The sequence below is a fragment of the Salvelinus sp. IW2-2015 genome, unplaced genomic scaffold (assembly GCF_002910315.2).
Source record: "Salvelinus sp. IW2-2015 unplaced genomic scaffold, ASM291031v2 Un_scaffold1210, whole genome shotgun sequence".
NCBI lineage: Eukaryota > Metazoa > Chordata > Actinopteri > Salmoniformes > Salmonidae > Salvelinus > Salvelinus sp. IW2-2015.
The window spans coordinates 1-14,193 of NW_019942779.1; the positions used below are offsets into that span (position 1 = coordinate 1).

At 43.4% G+C, this 14,193-nt stretch overlaps 1 protein-coding gene, 1 non-coding gene and 1 pseudogene across 2 annotated transcripts; 1 reads left to right on the plus strand and 2 right to left on the minus strand.

Annotated features, from left to right (window-relative positions):
- The first annotated feature begins 173 nt into the window (after positions 1 to 173).
- LOC112070039 (two pore channel protein 2-like) lies at positions 174 to 8,103 on the plus strand (annotated as a pseudogene).
- Positions 567 to 638, minus strand: trnap-agg (transfer RNA proline (anticodon AGG)). The gene has a single exon. It is a non-coding gene; the product is annotated as a tRNA-Pro (tRNA).
- Positions 8,104 to 13,222: 5,119 nt separating the features above from the next.
- Positions 13,223 to 13,876, minus strand: LOC112070041 (octapeptide-repeat protein T2-like). The gene has a single exon (XM_024137442.2). It carries the CDS (start codon positions 13,874 to 13,876, stop codon positions 13,223 to 13,225), a length of 654 nt encoding a protein of 217 aa, XP_023993210.2.
- Positions 13,877 to 14,193: the final 317 nt, after the last annotated feature.

Genomic DNA, 14,193 nt, shown 5'->3' on the forward strand with positions numbered 1-14,193 from the left:
TTCTTCAAAACTATGCAGTTGGCAGACTGTCAATCTAACTCCAAGCAGACTTTCATCATTTGCCTTTGTGCTTGCATTTGCAACGGAAGCAAACATTTYGACAGAAGCAAACTTGAAAAGTTATTGTGAAAGGAGATTGAACAGCGAATTGAAGTCATTGTTTTCCTCTGTAGCATCCTCCGTTGCCTGAGTACTCGTCTAAGTTCCTGCACAAGGTTCAGTATATCTTCAGTCAGCATTATGTCACTGTGGTGGGGAATGTTGCCCTGGCCAATGTTGTCTGCATCTGTGTGAGTTCACAATGTCACAATATTTAATGAATTAACTTAGATGTTTTTGTTTCTGCTTGATCCTAATAGCTCTTAGTTATGACACTAGCCTGGAATCCTAACTGACATGCTTTGTTTCACCATAAGAATATTGAAACAGCGCTTATCAGTTAAGATTCCAGGCTACTTATTCACAGTAATATTGTTGATAGAGATGCTTTAYTCAATGTACACTACTATGCTTTGTACACTATGTGGGCCTGTTCATACTGTAAGTCAWTTGATAACTTAAAAGGAGGGCTCGTCCGGGATTTGAACCCGGGACCTCTCGCACCCTAAGCGAGAATCATACCCCTAGACCAACGAGCCTGTCATAGTGTCAACAGCCAAGAGTTTAAATTCCACTGCATGCCACATGTATAAGAAATTCCTCTCAAGTTAGTGCTGTTGCATGCTCAGTAAAACTGCTCAGAGACTGCCACCTAGTGGCTGTTCTGGACAATGCACAAACACAGACATGTTGATCAAATGGAAACAGATAGAGGACTCATCATGGATATAACGCATTTTWGAATGGATATTGCTATTGAGGGCTTCCACCATTTTAAATTAGTCAACTGGGTGGGTATTCCTATGAGTTGAGAGCAATCAGCCAATGAAGAAGAAGACAAATTACTACTTTAAAATGTAGATAGCCTCAATGGCGCTGCCCATGCTGTCACAGACACAAAAATAAGTCCTCTATCTGTCTCTGTTCAATTGGAAAGGCAGTATTGGAAAAGCAGATTCGGTTGGAAAGGCAGAAGATATTGTCCCTGACCCATTTTGTTCACCTTCTCTGCACTTGATGTCTCTGGTCTAAAAATAAGTGTTTGTTCAGAATTTACGGGGGTGCATTGTATCCCATTTTATTTTTCGAAAATGTGTAAAGTCAAAGGTCATGCACGGTATATGCATGTATTAAGTATACTGTATATGCATGTATTAAGTCTACTGTATATGCATGTATTAAGTCTACTGTATATGCATGTATTAAGTCTACTGTATATGCATGTATTAAGTCCCATTTTTTCTGTATATGCATGATTAAGTCCACTGTATAGCATGTATTAAGTCTACCTGTATATGCATGTATTAAGTCTACTGTATATGCATGTATTAAGTCCACTGTATATGCATGTATTAAGTCTCCTGTATATGCATGTATTAAGTCACTGTATATGCATGTATTAAGTCTACTGTATATGCATGTATTAAGTCTACTGTATATGCATGTATTAGTCTACTGTATATGCTGTATTAAGTCCACTGTATTATGCATGTATTAAGTCTACTGTATTGCATGTATTAAGTCTACTGTATATGCATGTATTAAGTCTACTGTATATGCATGTATTAAGTCTACTGTATATGCATGATTAAGTCCACTGTATATGCATGTATTAAGTCCACTGTATATGCATGTATTAAGTCACTGTATATGCATCTAAGCGTCATCAATGTTCCTCCAGACTCTCCTGGTGATTGACTGTGAGTAGAATCTCTGAACGAGACAACTACTATTTAGAGGCTTAAATTTAAGGCCATTTGAATGTAAAATGTACTACAAGTAGTAGTTACAAGTAGACATTAGTTACTGCACCTGCAGTGACTGCCGACTGACTGACTCATGTATAGAGGTAAGGTCTTGCACAGTTTATGTCAATAGCTCCGTGCAATTCACAGACTTTATAATTTATCTTTGTCACAGGAGGTTGGTGGCACCTTAATTGGGGAGGACCGGCCCGTGGTAAGGGCTGGAGGGGAATCGGTGGAATGGTATCAAATACATCAAACACATGGTTTGATGCCATTCAATTTGCTCCTTTCCAATCATTATTATGAACCGTCCTCCCCTCAACAGCCTCCACTGATCTGTTTTTCAGACAATCAACTGTTTCTTCATCCTTTACTACCTGCTGGAGATGGTGCTGAAGGTGGTAGCATTTGGTTGGACAGGATATATGTCCTGTGGGAGTGATGTATTTGATGGATCTCTCACAGTTCTTTCACTGGTAGGTGCAGTTCAGTATTATATACTGTATGTAAGGATAATGCAGGGTCCATTTTGAAGCATGGGCAATTTAGAGAAAAATCTAGTTGATGTATCTATATTACCGTCTGTCACACATTTCAAAGTCACTGGTTGACATTACGACACTGTACATTATATTCCATACTGACTGGATATTGTTTAATATCTCTGTTTTACCAAAGGGCCTACAGATATCCATATTTGCTACTTACAGTCTACCATTTTCCTATTGGTAAGATTTTTCTCCTCACTTTGTTTGAAATCTTTAAATATACTAACTCACTTAGGACAACCCTAAATACATCTATCACATATGTTCTCAAAAGGTGGGCTCATCTGGGATTTAAACCCAGGACTACTCACACCCTAAGCGAGAAGCATAGACTTAAACCAACAAGCCTGCTTAGGGAAACCCACCCTATCGTTACACTTTTACCATCCCCTTCTCCTCATAAGCCTGTGAGTTAACTTCCAGAATCTGTGTTGACAGGTTTTTGCTATTAGACTGTCCTCTAGTGGTAACTGACACTTTTGGGAAGTTTTACATAGACACAAAAGTGCACAAAACATTAGGAACACCTGCTCTTTCCATGACATAGACTTAACAGGTCTGTCATAGACTGTATGTAGTCTGTCATGTGGACTGTGTGTAGTCTGTAAGTCATTTGACTTCTTAAAAGGAGGCCTCGTCCGGGACTTGTATCACATCCGGCCGTGATTGGGAGTCGCATTGGGCGGTGCACAATTGGCCCAGCGTCGTCTGGGTTTGGCCAGGTATTGCCGTCATTGTAAATAAGAATTTGTTCTTAAATGACTTGCCTAGTTAAATAAAGGTTACATAAAAAATCTAAATAAATAGTCTGTGTGTACAAAACATTATGAACACCTGCTCTTTCCATGACATAGACTGATCAGGTGAATCCAGCTGAAGTCTATGATCCCGTATTGATGTCACCTGTTAAATTCAGTTCAATCAGTGTAGATGAAGGGGAGGAGAGAAGTTAAAGAAGGATTTTTAAGCCTTGAGACATATTCTGTATGTGTGCCATTCAGAGGGTGAATGGACAAGACACAATTTTGAAGTGCCTTTGAACGGGGTATGATAGTAGGTGCCAGGCGCACCGGTCTGAGTGTGACAAGAACTGCAACGCTGCTGTTTTGTTCACTCTCAACAGTTTCCCGTGTGTGTCAAGAATGGTCCACCACCCAAAGGACATCCAACCAACTTGACACAACTGTGGGAAGCATTGGAGTCAACATGGGACATCATCCCTGTGGAACACTTTGACACCCTGTAGAGTCCATGCCTTCTGACGAATTGAGTCTTTTCTGATGGCAAAAGGGAATGCAACTCAATATTAGGAAGTGTTCCTATTGTTTAGTACACTCAGTGTCAGTACATTGTCAGATTTGCAATTAAAACCATTGTCTGTGGTTGAAATCTTTCTTATAGTGCTGTAGGTTATCATTTGCATTATGAGATGAGACCTATCCAGGACTATAGTGTTACAGCTGCAAATAAAACCATATGGAAGTTTCCTCGTGGCTGACAGATAAGAGTATTATCTAATTAGGCTTGCCAGTTATAACAACTAGTCGTTCGGCTACTTCTCACAATACAAACATAGTTGACATTGGTGTCCTGTGAGCCTGCTCTGTGTTATAGAAACCTATACATGACTGATTGTCACTGTTTTGCTGAATATGCACAGTCATCTCCACTTTCCAAGTAGCCTATCATTGTCTTGGACAGTACAACGAGCCTGTAGTGTTCAGAAAAGAAGGGCTCGCCGGGATTTGAACCCGGGACCTCTCGCACCCAAGCGAGAATCATACCCCTAGACCAACGAGCCTTGTTGAAGAGGTATATCACAGACTCCCTTTCTGCCCTGTCTCTGTTGTTAAGCGTGTGTGAAATCTGAGGCGTGTCCTTAGTGAAACTTTGTTACTTTACTCACCTCTAGTGGTCATGATGTATACTGCATCATCACTATAGTAAAGTTCTGACCTGTAGAAATGTATATTTGTCAGATATACGAGGCCATATATCGTATTATATATTGTATATATTGCCTCTGATGTATAACCCAATGATATCTTGTCCAAGGCATATTCAACACAAATGAGCTGAAATATCCAGTAGAACTATAACCATACCATAGCATATTCCGGAACACTTTACTTGACCCCTTTGTCATATTCATAAGGACTACATAACACTGTCAAAACCAGTACATAACAGAAGTCATAGCTCTCTGACTGAACTGTATCACAGGATCCCAGACCATGGAGTTCTGACGTCACTCTGGGAGATGGTCCGTTTGGTCAACATGCTGAGTGTATTCCACTTCCGGACGTTCATCCCCAACATTAAGGTAACTTCTCTGAAAAACAACTCAGTCTTTGGAGTCCAACCCTGCCTCGTTGTAACAACTGCTGATTGCTGTTAAAATAGATGTATTACATTTGATTGATTGATGTCATCAGTTCCCCCTAATAATTGTGTCATATTCCTCTAAAGCTCATGGTTCTGTTTGCCAGCAGCATGGTTGACCTGGTGAAAAACCTCAGAGCCTCTGCCGGTATATTAGTGGTGAGAAACTCAAGTGGCTGTTGTTTTGTTTGGGTTGTTTTCTTGTGTGTTGTAGAGACAGAGCTGTTGAACTGGTACGATTGTAAAGAAGTGCCGTCTTTGTTTGCAGGTGGTTTATTGTGTATTTGCTGTGCTTGGGGTCTGGTTGTTCAAAGGCTCTATCATAGCACCTGCTAGTAACCTGAGCTATGAATGAAGAAAATATGATGTCTCAGAAATCACAGCTTTTAATCGAGCATCAACAATAAACTACCTATTTCCTATAAACAACCTATTTCCTGCCTACATGTGTTATCTATTTCTTACAGCACTACCGCCGACTCCAGTATCATGACAATGACTGTAAACAAAACTCTACAATGTGGTTCTTATGAACAGCTTGGCTACTGGTCAAACAACTTTGATGACTTTGCAGAGAGTATCACTCAACTTAAGTTACCATAAAATCTAAATGAACAAACATATGGTGTACAAAACATTAGGAACACCTTCCTAATATTCAGTTGCACCACCTTTTGCCATCAGCACAGTTCGTCGGGGCTTGGACTCGTCAAGGTGTCGAAAGCATTCCACAGGGATGCTGGCCCATGTTGACTCCAATGCTTCCCACAGTTGTGTCAAATCAAATCAAATTACATCAAATGTATTTATTAAGTAATTTTTACATCAGCAGATGTCACAAAGTGCTTACACAGAAACCTAACATAAACCTTCAGAGAGCAAACAATGCAGATGTCTCCGGGTGGAGATAAGAGTACGTGTCCATTAAGGCCAGATTGTTCATCAAGATGTTCAAATGTCCATAGATGACCAGCATGGTCAAATAATCATCACTGTGGTTGTAGAGGGTGTAACAGGTCAGCACTCAAAGGTCGAGACAGCAGGTGCTGTAGAAAGAGAGAGAGGGAGAGAGAAAGGGAGGGTGGAAAACAGCAGGTCTGGGACAAGGTAGCATGTCCGGTGAACAGGTCAGGGTTCCAGGGTCAGGGTTCCAGGCAGAACAGTTGAAACTGGATCAGCAGCACGACAAGGTAGCATGTCTGGTGAAAAAGTCAGGATTCCATAGTCACAGGAAGTTGGCTGGATGTCCTTTGGGTGGTGGACCATTTTTAATACACAAGGGAAAATGTAAAAGCGTAAAAAACTCAGCAGCATTGCAGTTCTTGACACACTCAAACCAGTGCTCCCGGAACGTACTACCATACCCCGTTCAAAGGCACTTCAGTCTTTTGTCTTTCCCATTCACCCTCTGAATCCTAATGTTCCTAATGTTTTGTACACTCAGTCTATATGGTACTTTAGTACATTTTGTCAACCTTGCATTACTGGTATTGATGGGATTTATAGTAATGGCTTTCTGCTTTCATGTTTCCTGTATTTTCAGTCTGCTCTGGTTCTATACAACATCATGATGATGAACAACTGGAATGTCTTTCTGGATGGATAGGCCAGATACACCACTGAGTGTTAAGTAAGTCAATTTGCTATAAAAATTACTTTGGTTATTCTAGTCTATTCTATCATGTGAGCATTTTAAGAAATGGGTGACTGACAGAGAGGTGATGCTTGTATTTGGTTTGTGTTCCCTGATCCAGGTCGTCCAAGCTCTACTTCATAGCCTGGTGGTTGACCTCCTCTGGCATGTGGGTCAACCTGTTTATAGCTGTAACGTTCGTCGTCGGAATGAGACCAAAGCACAGCGTGGAAAGTCTTCATAATTTGATGTTCACAAAAACACTCCAACAAAAGGAGAAACCGAAAGCGCACAGTTCTGTCAGGGAAACAACCTAAACAGAAAACAACACCCCACAAAACCCAAACGGAAAATGACAACTTATATATGATCCCCAATCAGAGACAACGATAGACAGCTGCCTCTGATTGGGAACCACACACACTGCAAAACAACAAAGAAATAGAAAACATAGATTTTCCCACCCGAGTCACACCCTGACCTAACCAAACATAGAGAATAAATAAGGATCTCTAAGGTCAGGGCGTGACAATAGCTCTGATCCTGGAGGTAGGGTCACTACACTGTTTGTTGATATGTTTTTTTTACAATGTGATAACACCTTTTTTTTTTTTTTACAGTCTTAAAATTGCCATATATATTTTGTTGTTGTTGACGTTTTTAATCAGACTTTCACATTTCTTATCTGAATCCAGAACTTCATCTACAAGTGGGACAGAAACCATGGATGCCCAAACCGTGATACTGTGAGGACAGACTTGCAGACTACCATCCAGCTGATGTTCAGGTAGGACCAGGAACACCAGTGTTTTTAGAACAGGTTTTAGCTTTGGCTTTTATTTTGGCTTTGTGTTTTTGGGTCTGCCCTGAACAGGTTTTAGTTGTGCTTTATTTTGCGTTGGTGTTTTTGGTCTGCCCTGAACAGGTTTAGCTTTGGCTTTTATTTTGTCTTGTGTTTTTGGTCTGCCCTGAACAGGTTTTAGTTTGCTTTTATTTTGGCTTTGTGTTTTTGGGTCTGCCCTGAACAGGTTTTAGTTTGGCTTTTATGTTTGCTTTGTGTTTTTGGGTCTGCCCTGAACAGGTTTTAGCTTTGGCTTTTATTTTTCTTGTGTTTTTGGGTCTGCCCTAACAGGTTTTAGTTTGGCTTTTATTTTGGCTTTGTGTTTTGGGTCTGCCCTGAACTAGTTTAGTTTCTTTTACTTTGGCATTTTGACGTTTAGGTGGCTATGCTATGGCTTTGCTCTGTGGTTTGGTCCTGCCTATAGTGTTAATGAATTGAGTTGATGATTGGCCCCAGTATGCGCTGGGCCTTTGGCGACCTGAGCTGTCTCAGCAGCCACTGCCTTGATTACATTATCTGTGCTCCTGGCATTATATAATATGGAACTCTCTGTCTGTGCCAAGTTTGTCATTTCAGATATGAAAGGAGGACGATTTCATTACAGGTTATATATCCTAGGCCGGGTTACTGTAAAGCACTTTGTGACAACTGCTGTCAGCTGATGTTAAAAGGGCTTTATAAATATATTTGATTGATTGATTCACATACTGTACCCTKTAAMGTTTGCCTTTGTGTTTTGACTCCTAGTTTTTTAGACAACAGATAGCAGAGCCTACTGAAGAGAAAGTTGTCACAAAACTGCATGCCCACCCACACCTTCAACACCTAACTATGTCACTGGATAAAATATAGATATTGGGTGTAATGGAAGCGGGTTCCCGGTTATTGCTTTAATTGAGGTTCTATGAATGAGCTTTTGCGTTGTTTCCTGATTGGATKAAAATACTGTTTTACTGACTCTGAAAGACAATATTGTCCGATATAACATCACCTGTTGAGTGCTTTAAGTTATACATTCTGCATAAAGGGTTATAATAAACTCCTAATAATTCAGTCATGGACACAAAGATTTTCTTAGTGGAGTTTGAGGAGTTCAATAGATAGACAGGCACCATCTGAATGTTGAAGATAGCTGATGACAGGGTGTGTGGTGGTGGTTAGGTTAGCTGTTGCTGGGGCTTTGGAAACTGGATGACTTCATCTCTCTACTCTCTCTGTGTAAAAACATACCGACTTGTGTCTCAACTTTCAGATGWGTGTTGTGTTTCTGGCTAGCTCTACCTTTCCTTTGTGCAGCTCTTTCTCTAGAAATACAGTGGGCACAAACATGCACTAAAACAGCTTGTTTCTCCCACTTACTTGACATGGTAAAAAACAAAAGAAAGACTTTAAACTAAGTAAGCAATTTGCTAATCAGCCACAAATACATTCTAAAATATCGCCTCCCCCAGAATTCTTGCTGCCATAATGTACTGGGAAGGGCACATTGTCTTTCTGGTGAGGTAGTTTAACTTTCACTATGACTCTTTCACTAGTTACTGTGTATTCATTACTGGTGAGGAAGGTTTGAGATATCTTTGAGATATCAGCTGATGTAAGAAGGGCTTTATGAATAAATTTGATTTGATTTTCACCTCCACTATGACTCTTTCACTAGTTACTGTGTATTCATTTACTGGTGAGGTAGATTTCACCTTTCCACTATGACTCTTTCACTATACTGGTATTTCATACTGGTGAGTAGTTCACTCCACTATGACTCTTTCACTTTACTGTGTATTCATTACTGGTGAGGTAGATTCACCCCCCTTACATGACTCTTCACTAGTTACTGTGTATTCATTACTGGTGAGGAGATTCATCTCCACTATGACTCTTTCACTAGTTACTGTATTCATTACTGGTGAGGTAGATTCACCTCCACTATGACTCTTTCACTAGTTACTGTGTATTCATTACTGGTGAGGTAGGTTCTACCTCCACTATGACTCTTTCACTAGTTACTGTGTATTCATTACTGGTGAGATAGGTTCAAGCTCTACTTGCTGTAACTGGAGAGGAACTCTATACTCTCTGTTCCAATAATGTACTGACAGGTAGACATCTAGTGTCTCGCGACAGAAGACTGTTACATGTAGAGAAGCTGTACAGGCTACTGCTTCTCTGGCATTTAAACAGTGAGATAAAGATAAAGCAGGTGTGCTCTTTACCTGGAGGCCCTCTCTTTGCTGTTCTGTTCCCCTGCTGATGTCACTGTCCTGCCCTGTAGCCCTGCTGAGTGTTCACCTGTCCTGCCCTTACCCCTACTGAGTGTCACCTGTCCTGCACTATACCCCTTCTGAGTGTCACTGTCCTGCACTATACCCCTCTGAGTGTCACCTGTCCTGCACTATACCCCTTCTGAGTGTTTCCTGTCCTGCACTATACCCCTTCTGAGTGTTTCCTGTCCTGCTCTTTCTGCCCTGCCTCTGACCCCAGTTCCAGAGCACCTGTCTGGAATCCCTCAGGCCTGGCTGGCCTCTCCATACATTTTAGGTCCCTCTTTACCTGTTCTACTCTCCTCTCAGCCTTGCAGCCAGCAGTTAGTCACCTGCCCTGACTCTGACCCCAGTTCCACAGGGGCTGTCTATAGTCCCCCTAGGCTGGCCTGGTCTGACTCTGTCCCCCACAGCAAAGTCCTGCTAAGGCTTTTATACCTGGAAGTCCCTCTATACCTGTCTTGCTGCAGTTATCAAGACAACCTACCTCTACCCTACCCCCATACCAGGATTCCACTGTCTACCTGTCCTGCTCTGCATCTGAACCCAGCTCCACTACCTGTAGGTTCCCTGTCTACCTGTTCTGCTCTGCCTCTGTAACCCAGCTCCGCCATACCTGTAGTTCCCTGTCTACCTGTCCTGCTCTGCCTCTGAACCCAGCTCCATACCTGTAGGGTGCGACACTAGGCTGGTAGGGGAAAAAAGCGCTCAGCATTTAAACAACATTTCGTTCTATTAAATTATTGTAGGCTGTGACTTCGAATTAAATACAAAACAAAAAAATCCCTTATTAGGCTCAGTCTACAGTGCCTTTGAATTCATTTTTAGAAACACAAGTTTGTCCAGAGTCTGTGGCTTCAGYCTCATGTGATGGTGCCTGGAGAGCCGGCCAGAGGTGGAGAATATCCTCTCCAGACTTGCAGAGCCACTGGGGATGCTAAWCACSCTTCGGGATACTCTTGTCAGGCTGAGCAGGGAGGCAAAGTTTTTTATTCTGTTATAGGTAGGCCTAAAGGTTTTTAGGCAAAATAACCCAATCAAAACGGTAAAATCCTTTAAAGTGGGAATATGCCAGGTATTGAGCCAAAATCAATGATGGCCTATTGTTTTTATTTTACCTTTATTTACCTAGGCAAGTCAGTTAATTAAGAATACATTTTTATTTTCAATGACGGCCTAGGAACAGTGGGTTAACTGCCTTGTTCAGGGGCAGAATGACACATTTTTACCTTGCCGGCTCGGGGATTCGATCTTGCAACCTTTCGGTTACTAGTCCAACAAACAGAATTTTTAAGAGATCTGATTTTTAGTTTATAAATACTTTGTTAAAATGACACATTTAGTTCTCTACCCACCTCGTTCCTTTCTTTTAGCATATGCATGTAGTAAGTACACCACAACCGAAAGGTTGCTGGATCGAATCCCCGGCATGACAAGGTAAAAATCTGTCGTTCTGCACRTGAACAAGGCAGTTAACCCATTGTTCCCTGGGTGCCGAAGACATGGATGTTGATTAAGGCAGCCCTCCGCACCTCTCTGATTCAGAGGGGTTGAGTTAAATTCAGAAGACACCTTTCAGTTGAATACATTCAGTTGTACAACTGACTAAGTATCCCCCTTTCCATCATGCTTTCGGTATATGTGTCTTTTCAGATAACACAATGATTATTTAGTTGTGGACACTACATCACTGCACTCTCTCTCTTGCTCTTGGTCCTAATACTTGAAAGTCACCTTGATGTTGCACCTGTGTGTTTTATCAGTTTCTTAATGAAAATATATAGCGAACTCCATGACAGTAGCTAAAGAAAGGGGCTATAGCAGCACACAAGTTGACTAGAAGTGCATGCTGGGCAGGGCATGCCCTGAGCTAGAGTGAGAGCTACTGGAGCGAAATTGCCTTTTGGGAATCTCACTCTGTGCTCCAGTCAAATTGGGCACCTTTTGCCCCTCGCTCCAGCGCCGCTCCGCTCACATACTGTGGTCCAAATAGAGTAGCTGCCGCTAGGTCACGTCACAGCACTTTAGGAATCTTTATTGTGGCACTAACTGATACTTTCATATTTCACTATMGTTGTCATTATATTTTTCCTGTCTTACATTCTGCACATTTGAAGAGAGCCATGAATGCATCTTGAAAGCACTATAATGAGTCTACTCCCTCCTACAGTATGAATGGCTGGGAATCAAACATCTAATAAAATACAGTACAACCTGACGACCAAGTGACACATGGTATTTCTAAAGCTGCCCACTAAAAATTCCCTTCCTACTCTCCTACTCTACAACTGAACAAAAATATAAAGGAAACATGTCAAGTGTTGGTCCCATGTTTCATGAGTTGAAATAAAAAAATCCCAGAAATGTTCCAWATGTACAAAAAGCTTATTTCTCTCAAATGTTGTGCACAAATTTGTTTTTATCCCTGTTAGTGAGCATTTCTKCTTTGCCAAGGTTATCCATCCACCTGACAGGTGTGGCATATCAAAAAGCTGATTAAGCAGCGTGGTTATTATTGGGGCGGCAGGTAGCCTAGTGGTTAGAGCATTGGGCCGGTAACRGAAAGGTTGCTAGATTGACTCCCCAAGCTGACAATGTAAAAATCTGTTGTTCTGAACAAGGCAGTTAACACACTGTTGTAAATATGAATTTGTTCTTTACTGACTTGCCTAGTTAAATGAAGGCAAAATTAAAACAATTACACAGGTGCACCTTGTGCTGGGGARACTAAAAGGACACTTGAAAATGTGCAGTTCTATTTCTGTCTGTAAAAAATCCCTTTTGTGGGGAAAAATMTATTCTGATTAGCTGAGTCTGGCTCCCCAGTGGGCGGGCCTGGCTGCCAAGTGAGTGGGCCTAGGCTGCCCTCCCAGGCTGCACCCCTGCCCAGTAATGTGAAATCTATAGATTAGGGCCTAATTAATTAATTTCAATTGACTGATTTCCTTACARGAACTGTAACTCAGTAAAATCTTTAAAATTGCTGCATGTTGCGTTTATATTTTTGTTCAGAATAAATGTCAAGTCACTAATGATGTCTGTCCATCCACATCACCATATGGTCCTGCCTTTATATTATGTCATTACACTATATAGTCACACCTTACCTGCTCTATATTTTCTCTTCCTCCTTGTAAAATCTAGTTAATTATACACATCTATGGTAATAACAGGCCCTGGCTGAATCAGTTCTCTCTAACCTGAGAATACCAGACTGTGATGTTGAGACAATTAGGGAGGAGGTGTGGAAATCAAACTCCTCATAGAGCCCTGATAATACCCCTTCTCTCTGTGGGAGGAAACCCTGTATTGTTCAGAGGTTGTTAATAGAATGAAAGAGGTATTACAGCCAACCACACATGGTCCATTCAAATTAGAACAGAAGAGAGCGGGTGAAGGAGGGACATCAAAAGAAAGAGGGAGGGATCAGAAAGATAAAAGTATGAATATAAAGAGAAAGAGGGTGCCTCCTCACCCTCCTCCCTCTTTTGACCCTCCATCAAAAGAGAGAAGATTCATCCGCCGCCTCCCCTCCTGCTCACGCGACCCTGACCCTCGTCACCCTCCTCCCCCTCATGCTCTTCACCCCCCCCCTGACCCTCCTTCCCTCTGTCCTCCTGACCACGACCCCCTGACCCCTCCTCTCCTGACCCCTCCTGTCCCTTCTCCATCTTTTGAACTCCTGACCCTCTACATTTGACGACTTTCTGCCCTCATCCCTTCCTAAACCTCCTCCTCTGCCTCTGCCCTCTCCCCCTCCCCCTCCCCCTCCTTTCCTCCCCTCTTCCCCCCTCCGCTCCTCCTTCCCTCTGACGCTCCTTCCCATCCGAGCCCTTCTCCTGCCCCTTCTCTCCCTCCTGCCAGCTCTTCCTCCTGACGCTCCTTCCTCCGCCCTCTTCCCCTCCTGACCCTCTTCCCCCTGAGCTTGTCCTTCCCTCCTGACGCTCCTCCCCTCTGCCGCTCTTACCCCTCCTGACCTCTTCCCTCTGCCCCTCTTCCCTCTGACGCTCCTGCCTCTTCCTCCCTTTCCCCTCTTTGCCCCTCGCTGATCGCCCTCTAATCGCCCTGCTTCTCCGCCTCTTCCCCCTCCTGAGCCCTCCGACCTGCGCCCTCTTTCCCTCTTCCCCTTCTGGCCCTCTTCCCCCTCCTGATTGCTCCTGCCCCTCTGACGCTCCTGCCCCTCCTCCTGACGCTCCTGCCCTCCTGACCTCTGCCCTCTTCCCCTCCTGCTCCTGCCCCCTCTTCCCCCTCCTGACCCTCTGCCCTCTTCCCCTCCTGCCCCTCCTGCCCTCTTCCCCCTCCTGCCCCTCACTGCCCTCTTCCTCCCTCCTGCCCCTCCTGCCCCTCTTCCCCCTCCTGACGCTCATGCCCCTCTCCCTCTCCCCTCGTGACGCTCTCGCCCTCTTCGCTCTCCTTGCCGCCTCTTCCCCCTCCTGATGCTCCTGCCCTCCTACGCTCCCTGCCCCTCCTGACGCTCCTGCCCCTGCCTCTGCCCCTCACTCCCCCCTCCTGCCCCTCTACGCCTGATCCTCCTTGTCCCCTCTGCCCCGCTCTTCCCCCTTCCTCGCCCCTCTTCCCCTCCTGACCTGCCCCTCCTACTCCTGCACCTCCTGACCTCTGCCCTCCTGCCCCTCTTCCCCTCGCTGCCCCTCTGCTTCCTCCCCTCTTCCCCCCTCTGCTGACG